Below are 12,121 nucleotides of genomic sequence, written 5' to 3'. Positions count from 1 at the left end.
AGCATATGTGACCCCATGAAAGTTCCAGAGTAATTTCACATTAGGAAATGTCATGCCAATTTCATACATGAACATAGCATGTACATGTAGCTATCTGAAAATATCCCTTAAAGTCAGCAGAAAGGCTCTTAAAGGTTTTCCACTTCTATTCCTTTTAAGTCAAGCAAGTCTGAAGGGCTTTAAACCTGGAATTTCAACGTCAAGGAAGGAAAAGGAGAACTACCATCAGTCCCTGCTCCCCCCCTGCAGTGCAGGGTGAACAAAGATCGCAGTTTGCCTGGGCTGAGGGGTCTCCCTGATGCGAGACTTTCAGCACCAAGACCAGGACAGTTCCTGGTAAACTGGGATGATGGGACACCCTAGCAGTCAGGCCCTTTGGGTGACAGGGGACAGATACCTTTTTCACCTGATAGAGGTAGAGTTACAACCTCACCATGAGATTATATCCTTTGTTGGCCTGATCAGGCCACCCCATCCCACGACAGAGAGCCCAGACAAGAGCCGGTGCCACTCACCCCGAGGGACGGGGCAAACTGCTACTCTAGTCCCACCAACCGAGCCCACCTTCACCCTGTGCAGTCCCCTTCAGTGTGATCTCTGGAGTGCACAAAGGCTGCTTCTCTTTCTATGGACTTCATTCTCTAAAGTCTACTTCCATAACATTGAAAGAGAATATTCCCAAGGGGCTTTCCTTTTCACATTGTAGCCCCCCCACCCCATTTATTGGACAATGATATTCACTATAAAATTGGGGCAGTTCAGGTCAACCACAGATAGTATTTCAAAGTCTTGGCACAAAGATGTTGGGAGAATGATCATTGCTGAAAAATGCATGTTGCCCTGGCTAACATCTTGTTGCCTGAAGCAAAGAATCTCAGTCATACACTGCTGCCAAAGGGAAAGGCAGCAGTCACTTTTGTCATGTGGCTGAATTTAAGTGGTGACACATTTTCATGACAGTATATAGTCAGTTGCATTCCCAGCCCTTTTGTTTAACCGCTAGGTAGGCAGACATTTGGCTAAATGATGCATCTAACGAAATGAATGTTTTATGATTGCAGCTCTGTGGGAGGTGCTTGACCGCCACGACTAGGGTGGGGTGAGACGAGTGGTACGAAGCGCCCTTACCTGTAAGAACTCCCAGAGTGAGGTAGAGATGCTTCAGACTGGTGGCAAATGAGCCCAGGATGAGACCAGTAGACGCAAGCAAGCCACCCAGCATGATTCCCACTTGACAGGATAAGTGGTTACTGACCACACTCCCAAGTGGAGCTTCAAAAACAATAATAAATAGGTTCAACAGAAAGGCCTTGGGGGCACTGTGGAAAGGCTGTGGTGCTGTGCAGAGAACGAGCCATCCTTTAAAGCACTGAGCCCGCCCCACCCGTCCCACAGATTTGGAAACCGAGAGGGAACAAGACTTGCCCACGGTCACTCACACGGAGAGTAAGCAGCCAAGCTGGCACTAGGACCATGCCTGCTGACATGCATTTCTGTTCTCATTGCACTCCTCCAGTCTACGACGGTCCCAGTCCCAGAGCTATAGAGTGCTTCTTAAACAGTGAATTAACTGCTTATTTGAACCACATGTCACTTGTACAGCAATGTGCCTTCTATGGTTCACATAGTGTTGATCATACACCATGAGCAATAATCATGACAGTTAAGTGGTGGAGAAGGGCACATTCTGCACCCTCTGCAGACGTGGTTCCGGAGTTGCATGCTCCTCTTTAAGAGTAACTGGTTGCATCAAGGCACTGCAGACACAGATATTCAAAATTTGGGCAACACTGTGTGGCCAACAGTGTATACAGGAATAGGTCAGGGAGAGAGATCGTAGACAAATTCCACAATCTGGCACTGCTTTTGGGCTTTGGGAAACTCTGTGGTGAGAAATCAAAGGTCAGAAAATCTAGGAAATGCCATGGTGACATTTTGGTTGGTCTCACTCTATTTGTGGTTCAACAATGTGTCAGAATTTTGCCAACTTCCAGGCTTATAGAATATTAAAGCTGAAAGAGGCCAAAAGGAAACTGAAGTTCAGAGGAATACGACATACCCAAGATCACCAAGAAGTACAGAGCTCAGGGGACCTGGCACCGAGTGCAGGGTTATTTCACCCTGTTACTCTGGCTCTCTAGGTCTCCCAGAACGATGGCAGAGGTAATGGGTGGGGAAAGCACGTGATTTCTTTCCAAAGAACAATTGGTGCTGACACCAGTACTCCTAGTAACAAGAACAGAAGAGTCGTTCTCTGGGTTTCTGTGGAGCATAATTTTTATACTGATCAAATTAAAATTGGAACCTGACTCAAATGTACACGGTATCATCAGCCTAATATCCCCTGTCTAGTCAGAACAGTGACTGGCTGTATCTACAACCTCTGGAGAACAGGAATGAGCAAATCTCCTGAAAATATATCCAATTCTCCAGGCCACTGCTGCTATGGTTACTGGAAAGTGACAAAATGGACACCAAATTCAATGAAAAGCGTTCACTTCTCTGTTTATCACAGGGCAGATACGGCCCCAAGGGGTGTCCTGGATGTGATCGTGCAGCTTCTTGTCCATATTCTGAACTCAACTGATGTTGCCAAATGAGCAAGTGAATATACGGCCATTAGGTACAAGGGGCCTGGAGGCTGTGGAAAGAATTTAGATACACTGCATCTAACATGGCCCTGCCTTAGCTCAGTGCCTTACATGGTCCTTGTGACCATACTGGTCACTGAAGGCCATTTATTCCTCTTTGGGGGATTATAAATATTGTTCAAGGGATAACAGTGAGAGAAATGAGTCACCTGTATTCTCTGCGAAAGATAAACATGGCTGTCTTGACGTGCTGGTGCAAAGGCTGTGACTAACCATCTGACCCTGAAAACCAAGGGATTGTCTTAACAGTTAAAAAAAAAAGGCCAGAAAATCTAAAGATATGATTTTTTTGATCCCTTAAAACCTTCCAGCATTATCAGTAGAGTTAATTTAACCATCTTATGAAACATGCTTTTAGTCCTAGAATTGCACTTAAATTCCTCCCAACCAAGGAAATACATTTCTGCACAATTCAACTGATTCCTGATTATATACATGTTTTTCCAAAAAATAAATACGAATCAGTTCCTAAAATGGAATAGATGAGATTATTTATGAGTTACTAAATAGTATAGTATTTCTCTTTTGCCACCAAGACATGGCCTGAACAGACAATAGTTGTCTAAAACACTCGGGATTCATCTAAATGAAAGGATTAAATGGGTTGAGCCTACAAATAGATCATTCCAGTTTTACCCAACCTCAGAAAATCTGTAAGACACTAATTTAATAACTTTGGTTGGAAATTTAGAAAAAGAAAAATCTCAAGGTTAGTTTTCCTTTACTATCCAGATGGAATGAGAAAGTCTGTGAATTCTGAGAACACAGCACCTTTGAGGTTTCTGGAATGAAATTACAGCCATGGTGAATGTGCTTATCTCATGACTGCACCATCCTATCCTTCCCCAATACTTCTCTAAGAATGAAGATTAATGCATGAAAAATGAACTCCATGAGCCAAATTTTGAACCCTCTGGGAAGGGAAGAGAGTGAAAATAAGACTTGAGACATGATGCGCATACTGCTGGCACTCATGCAAGGAGATCACATAGAAATGGCTCAGAGTGCCTTCCGATGACTGTTTACATGACTGGAGAATGAGGGGGCACAGCATTAGGAAGAAAGCAAGCATATACTGACGGTTAACTGCTTCCAAAATCAGGACAAGTCCTATGATGCCCAGCACCCTACTCTACATGGAAGAACCAAATGGTATATGTCTATTTGTCTGTATTCGCTAACTGGTCCCTCTGATGTCAGCCAAGAACATTCATTCCAAAAGCACGTCCGGTTGCGTCTGGCAATAGACAGGATCCTACTTTTCTTTTCATATCATTTTAGACAATTTTTACCATAACCCTTCTACTCAGAAAAACTGGTAATCAAAGGTAGTGGAAGATCATTGGCATGTACAGTTCAAGGGTAGCCAGTAATTGTCTATCTTAGGTAAGTAATACTCACCACAGAGCATGGTCACACAGTCTACAATGGAATGGATCCATGCTGTCTGTGCATAATCCTGAGAGAAGTATGTCTGGAACTCCACAAAAAAAATTGAAATACATCTGAAAAATACAGTGAAGCATTTTATACAACAAAAATGAACGAACATGGATTTGAACCAGAGCTTCAAGTTTTGGTTCAATCAGCTGTTCCCATCTCCATAGGTTTCCACTGGTTTTCAGTGGTACGCTGCTGGACCACAGGAAGTGGGAAATCAGAAGCTAACCACTGGGACGTCCTAAGGGATAAGAAGAACAAGTGTTCATCCAATAGAGGGGCTGCTGAAGCCAAGTGGCTGTGAAGGTGGCTGCTCTAAGGAAGGTCTCATGGAAAAGACCACAGGTCAAAATCATGGATTCTTACTCAGCCTAATATTTCGGTAATATCTCTAACTTCTAAGAGGTTGTTATATAAGTTATGATTTGATAGTAAAAAGTTATACACCACCCAGCAATTTCACTTCTAGGTTTTAACGAAAGTTAATAAACAAATGATGATATAATAATACATACACATAAAAAGGCATATTCTGGAGAACTACTTACAATAGCTAAATATTGTAACCAACCTATTTGTCCGTCAATAAAGGGCTGGTTAAGTAGTTTATAGCATATCAATAAGATGAAATATTATTAGGTATTAAAAATTATGATTTGATTTGTATGTATTGATTTCCAAATAAATTCACAATACAATGTTAAGTAAAATAATGGTTTATTTTCATAAAAACATAGTTCAGGTAAATAGAAAAAGCCTGAAAACATATAAACCAAAATGTATCCAGTCAATATATGTGCATAGTAGGGTTATAAAGTATTTCTTTTTTGTCTTTATTATGCATTTTGAATTATTTTATAGTGCATATGATTTCTTATACAATCAGAAATATATGTGTGTATGTATATACATATATATGGGGGGTTGTACACAGAGACAGAGATGGAGTCAGAGACAAATTTTTATATTGAAAAATAGCTAGGGGGAAGAGCATAGCTCCGTGGTAGAGCACATGCCTAACATGCATGAGGTCCTGGGTTTAACCCCCAGTACCTGCGTTAAAAAGAAAAGAAAAGAAAAAGAGCTAATTACTTAGGAAACAAGACATAAGTGATCCAAAAGCAATAGTTTGTATCACTGTACAACTTGGAATGAACCTCATGCAGATTAGCTTGGTCTCCTAATTCAGGACAGGAAGCTTTCAGAGCTCCGTGACAGCAGGGAAAGAAATGAGGCCGTGCGGCTTGGGGATGGGATAGGAGGCGATCAGTCTCTTTGGGTAGGACTACGTTCCAACTCACTATGCTTCAGCAGCCCAGAGTAACCCGGCACGTTACTCTCCCTTCCCTCTCCAGTTGCTGCTGGATGTGAAGGTGGGTGATGGAGAAGTTAAAGAAGAGGGAAGAGAATCAGGTTCAATTAGGATGGCTGTGTTAGGCAGGTTGGCTTTATGGGCGTGCAATCCATACAGTCGCAGAGAATCTGGCACTCAGAAGCATAAAACTTGGTTTCACTCAGCTGTCACTGTCCTAAAATTCCTACTAATTTTATCTTTGAATTTGCGTTTTGTCAGTGACATCCAATGGGACAATGGAGTATGCATTTGAGCAGAGGAGATCCACACATCGTCTTGTCTGCAACTCTTTGCTTTTCCAGTTGCACCTGGTGTTAGAGATGCCCCAGGGCACAGGATTCCAGTAGGCTCATGCTGTGTGGGAGCTCAGCAAGACTCAGAGTGAGCACAAGGGAAGTGTGCTACACCTTCAGCTGAGTGAGCCTGGGCAGAGGGGCATGAGAGAGACCACGCTTTCTTGCTTCAAATGCAGAAGGAAGGCAATGATGTTCTAAGAAACACAAAGGGCCAAGGATTCCTAGCAGATCCTTTCTTACTTTTGTTGCTTCTCTGCTTTAACCCCCCACTTAGGCTGAAAATGATGACATAGGAGGCAAGGAAAGACAGGACTACCCGTAATATAAAGATGAACAGTAAATGTGTCCTAGTGGTTTAACATTTCCATTTTTCTTTATTTAGAACAACACAAATAGCAAATTAAAAACACCATGAAAAACCGAGAGAGACCACTGAAGAAAGGAAAAGCTTCCTATTTTACTACTTTTAAAAGCCCTTCTTCTCTTGCCTTCTGAACAAGTGGTCCTGCATTTTCATCGTGCACTGGGCCCTGCAACTATGTCGCCAGCCCTGGTGAGAGGAAAGAGAAAAGGCACCATGTGGAGGGCGAATTTCTAAGTCCCAGAAGATGCTGAGACGGAGTCTGATGTGCAGAGTATAGGTAGGGATAACCCTTGTGCAAGGAAGAGGGTGGAAGCAGGATTAGGCAGAGACAGAGGTCCCAGTGATCAGGCCTGACAGTCCTCGGCCAGTCCCTAGTGAAATGGCCGGGCCCTTACCCACCTCCCTCCATCACTCCCTGGATGTGGGTGCCCCTGGAATGGCAAGCTCTCAAGAGAGGCAGCTCTCCACAGCTGAGGGGGACCCTGAGGACACTGACAGCTGCAGGCTGTCTGCTGACGTACACCCTGCAGCTGACGCCCTCTGGATGGCACACCTCTGTGTTCACCACACTCCCGTTCTTGCTTCTTGTTCTCCATACTGAGCACTGTATGTGATGGTTTCTGTGAAAGGGCTCCCAAAAGTGGTCCTTCCCCACCCACAGATTTAAGAAGCCAGACAACATGCTACAGTAGATAGGACTCGAGATTAATAATTATATCAGATTTTGGAGTACAGAAACAATGTTACAACTAACATTACCAAGAATGGTAATATAAACTACCTGGCTGATTGTATAAATCTAAATTTAATTAAAATATTGCAGAATATTTGTTTCAAGCATGAATTAAATGCAACAGCCTTATACTAGTTTTAATTCAGTACAACAACAGAAAACTCTATAATGGTTCTTAACATCTTAAAGATTACCAGACTAGTACTTAAAACTCTATGATTTTCTCCCAACCTCTAGGCCTTCAATTTACATGAATAATGATTCCTTGAGATATAAACTATTATATGCAAAATAGACAAACAACAAGGTCCTATGGTACAGCACGGGGAACTATATTCAATATCTTGTAATAGCCTTTAATGAAAAAGAGTATGAAAAGAAATATATAACTGAATTACTATGCTGTACACCAGAAACGAATACTACATTGTAAATCAACTATACAAAGAAAGAAAGAAAGAAAGAAAGAAAGAAAGAAAGAAAGAAAGAAAGAAAGAAAGGGAGGAAAAGGGTCTCTTGGACATAGCCTCATTATCAAAACAGTTACATACCCTTAGTGCAGGTTTCTCAACCCAAGCACTCTTGACATTTTGGACCCGACAATTCTTTGTCATGGGGCTGTCCTGTGCACTGCAGGATGTTTACCAGCACCCTGGCCTCTACTCAGAATGTCTCCAGACATCGCCAAATGCCACCCCGCTCCACTGCCAGGGATCAAAATCAGCCCATTGAGGACCACTGATCTCATGAGTTGTCAAATTCTGCTTATTCTCCCTCATTCCTGTCTTTCAAATGCCTCCGCATATCTCCTTCATCTTTCGTCACTTGTGCCAACATCTCTTTCCTGGACGGCAGCCCAAACCCTCCTAACTGATTCTCCTGAATTCCCATTTGGCCACCTTCAGTCCTTTCTACACTCAGAATGGTCAGAATGACCTCACTGGGACACAAATCAGATCCTGATGCTTCAGACTGTTTAACATGACCTAGGAGACCCTGCATACACTGGCCCTTCTTAGAGTCTCTCCTTTCCTCCCACCGGTGCATCCCTCATGAAAGGCAGACTGAACTTCTCTCTACAACTTTCAATGCATCACACATGCTTTTTCACACCTCTGAGCATTACTGTTTTTCTAGGGTTTTCTTTGCTCACCCAGCCTCCCTCATTCTTTAAGTCTTCAGATAATAGTCAACTCCTCCGGGAAGCTTTCCCTGATGACCTGAATCTGGGCTTTTCTTAAGTGTTTCCCCTACAGCTGGACACTTACCACACTGCACGGCAATGCCCTCTGTATTTGTTTGTATTCTTCACTAGACTGTTGCTCTGGGACAGCAAAGACCATGTCTGCCTAATCTTGCACTGACTCCCAAATATCTGGTACTATAGCTTTCATATACCAGGTGCTCATTAAATGTTGTTCAAGGTCAAGGTATGGAAGGAAGGAACCTAGGAGGGAAGGAAGGATGAGAGTTGGCAGAGAAGGGACTGGAAGATAAAGAAGTGAAATGGTTGAGTAGCAACTTCAAGAACATGAATGAGGAAGAGAAGAGGAAGAATGGATGGCAGCCACATAGGCGCACGTGGCTAGATATGGTCAAGCAGAGATGTGAAGCATCTGAGGGGAAGAATTAGTAAAAGGGAGATGCAGAAGCCGGAGATGTGGAACAACCCAGGATGATGATGAGATATTTTGGAACTGTAAATCGCAATCTCTTCTCTTCTCTAAATCGTTCTGGAGGATTGAATATTTGTGTGGCTGTGTTTGCCCCTGTGACTTCTTTACACATCTTGTTTTGCTGTTGTTTTCTGCTTGATGGGTTTTTGAAACTGACTTAAGAGAGTCATCTCAGTCAAAATTTAGGTATGTGAAATTCAAGAGTAACACCTAAGAGTCTTGTCTAAACATGTGAGTAGGCTTGTCAGAGGCAAAATTTAACAACCACATACATGTTTCTGACTGATTGTGACTTTCACAAAATATGGGAAGAATCACTGTATTTTAATTTGTTCTCAAAAGGGAAAGGACCATGGAACTTTTCAAATGGTAAAGTTTCATGATTTATGCCTTCTAAACACAGGCCCTTAAAGAAAACAAATTTTATTGGAAGTACATGTAATTCTCTTTCCAGAAATTAGTTTTGTCAGTCCTTTGGAATATTTGCTCATCAGACAGATATCAGAGGAACTGGCTTCTGATCTCTGATTCCCACGCTGAGAGTTTTGATAAAGCTTCTTAATCTCTCAGGATCTTGGTTTCCTTAGCTATAAAATAAGCATTTTAGTAAGCATGACTGTATGAATCAGAGTGGAGTGGACTGGGTCATGCTGCAATAGCAAGTAACTCCAAACATCCTTCAGGAGTTGATAGGTTTTGATCATAATACCACCCAAGTGTTATATGTTATGAAATAACATTCTCAAAGATATTTTCTCTCAAGGGGTCAATATATTTTCTTCTCTGCTTTAAAACTCTTCTCTGGCTCTTGTACAGCGGAAAGCTGACTATATCTGATATTTGGTAAAGACTTTTTTCTGGTTGATGAAGCTATCCACTAAATCAGTGCAGTGAGTAATCCACTGGGCAGTGTAGCCTGGTGGTTAAAAGCACTGCCACTTAACCATGTGACTCTGGACATATTATGCAACCTCTGTGTGTTATTATAAGGATTAAATAACTCAATGAAAAGTGCTTGAAATAATGCCAACAAGCACAGAGTAAGGGCTCAGCTAACATAAGCAATTATTTACAGGAATTCAACTGTTGTTAAGAGAGATCCACAGTTCCACAGGACTCTGGACATCTATTGCAATTAAGTTAATTTGGACCCAGAAGACTTAGAAAAAAATAGGTCTCAGAGCTGGGGGGTTTCCTTGAACATTTAAAACAAATATTGCTTTTCAAGTATCAACTCCAACTCCAGATGTCAATTTACTAATACAATGTCATGCAATTTTACAATGAAATATGATTCTGAACATAGATAATGTGTTTGGTAATAAGATGTCTCAAAGAAAAAATATATAATCAATGCACATTAACAAACACAGGGGGTAAATAAAATAAGAATGACTGCTTTAATAGCCGGCACAACTTTAAGCTTTAAATTTTATGTGTAAGGAAGCATCATCAGTTAAAGGCAAGAGCTGAAATACGGTTTTTTAAATGGCCTAGATTATAATTGTAGCATTTTTCGTAAAGCAAAAACCAGGAACCAATATAAATGTCCATCAATAAAAATGCTTTAAATAAACTATGGACACATCCATATGGTGAAATTTTAAGCAGCTACTTCTCAATGAGGTAGAACCATATTGTTGATAGTATTAAGCAAAAAAAAAAAGTTCAAAATAGTATGTACAGTATGATCCTCTTGGTGTAAATGGAAAGAATATGCTTTATCTATGGGTATAAGGTTTTAATGGAAAATTTCTGGACAGATTTCAAGACAACATGTGAATATCCAATTACCTATGCATCAATTATTTGAATGTCTTTTTTATTTTTAGAGAAGGAAGTAATTGGGTTTATTTATTTTACTTATTTTTTAAGTGGAGGTACTAGGGATTGAACCTAGGACCTTGTGAATGCTAGGCAAGCACTCTACCACTGAGCTATCCACCTGCACCAGTTATTGAAGAAATTGTCTTTTATCCATTGAACATAATGGATTAAAGAAACTATAAGACCTGAAACCATGAAACTCCTAGAAGAAAACATAGTAATAAAGCTCCATGACATGGGTGTTGGTAATGATTTTTTGGATATGACACCTAAAGCACAAGCAACAAAATAAAAACTAAACAAGTGGGACTACATCAAACTAAAAAGCTGCACAGCAAGATAAACCATCAAGAAAGTGAAGAGAATGGGAAAAAATATTTGCAAACCATGTATCTGATAAGGGGTTAAATATCCAAAACATATAAAGAATTCATACAATTTAATAGTAAATACAAACTTGTGGTTGCCAGGGGGATGGGGAATGGGAAGGGACAGACTGGGATTTCAAAATGTAGAATAGATAAACAATACAATAAACAGTACAGTAGATTGTACTGTGTAGCACAGGGAAATATATACAGGATCTTATGGTGGCTCACAGCGAAAGAGAATGTGACAATGAATGTATGTATGTTCATGTATAACTGAAAAATTGTGCTCTACACTGAAATTTGACACAACACTGTAGAATAACTATAACTCAATAAAAAAGTTTAAAAAAATAATAAAAACAAAACCAACCAACAAACAAAAAAACCCAAAAAACAAAAAACCCAATTTTAAATATGAGCAAAGACCTAAACATATTTTTTCAAAGAAAATATACAAAAGGCCAACAAGTACACAAAAAGATGGTCAACATCACTAATTAGGGAAATGCAAGTTAAAACCACAATGAGATATTACCTCATGCCTGTTACAATAGCCATCATCAGAAAGACAAGAGATAACAAATGCTGGCACAGATGTGGAGAAAAGGGAACTTCTGTGCACTGTTGATGGGACTGTAAACTGATGCAGCCACTACAGAAAATAATATGGGTAAAAACAGAACTACTATGTGATCCAGCAATTCCACTACTGGGAATAGATCTGAAGAAAATAAGAGCACTCACTAGAAAAGATATCTGCACCCCCATGTTCACAGCAGCATGATTTATAACAGCCAAGACGTAGACGCAACCCAAGTATCCACTGATGGATGGATGAGTGGATAAAGAAGGTGAGATGTGTATATACAATGGAATATTATTCAGCCAGAAAAAATGAGGAAATCTTACCATTTGCAACAATATGAATGGACCTTGAAGGCATTCTTCTAAGTGAAATAAGTTAGACAGAAAAAGACAAATACTATATGATCTCACCTAATGTGAAATCAAAAACAGCAGCAACTACAACTGAACTCATATAAAGAAAGATCAGATCTGTGGTTACTAGAGGCAGCCGGTGGGGGAAAGGGGAACTGGAGGAAGCTGGTCAAGAGATACAAACTTCCAGTTATAAGATAAATGAGTCCCAGGGATGTGATGTAGAGCACGATGACTGCAGCTAACACTGTACTATGATAATACTAAAGCCGGTAAGAGAATGAATCCCAAGCATTCTCATCACAAGGGGAAAAAACTTTCCTTTTTTTCTTTTCTTCTTCCTTTTCTTTTTATTGTTGTTATACGAGAAGATGGGTGTTGGCTGAACCTACTGTGGTAATCATTTCATAACATACGTAAATCAAGTCATCATGCTGTATGCCTTAAACCTCTACAGTGATCTATTATCA

At 40.6% G+C, this 12,121-nt stretch overlaps 1 protein-coding gene across 4 annotated transcripts in view; it reads right to left on the bottom strand.

Annotated features, from left to right (window-relative positions):
* SLC16A12 (solute carrier family 16 member 12) overlaps nucleotides 1-12,121 on the bottom strand; it is a 92,437-nt gene that overhangs the window by 18,913 nt on the left and 61,403 nt on the right. For all 4 annotated transcript variants that reach the window (XM_032491355.1, XM_032491352.1, XM_032491354.1 and 1 more), the window contains exons 3-4: nucleotides 4,053-4,156; nucleotides 1,129-1,272 (exon numbers count right to left, since the gene is read on the bottom strand). In XM_032491355.1, coding sequence (XP_032347246.1) covers nucleotides 1,129-1,272; nucleotides 4,053-4,156 — 248 coding nt within the window. The remainder of the gene's footprint in view (nucleotides 1-1,128; nucleotides 1,273-4,052; nucleotides 4,157-12,121) is intronic.

Source organism: Camelus ferus, chromosome 11, assembly GCF_009834535.1.
Source record: "Camelus ferus isolate YT-003-E chromosome 11, BCGSAC_Cfer_1.0, whole genome shotgun sequence".
Taxonomy (NCBI): Eukaryota; Metazoa; Chordata; class Mammalia; order Artiodactyla; family Camelidae; genus Camelus; species Camelus ferus.
This window is presented reverse-complemented; position numbering and strand designations above follow the sequence as displayed.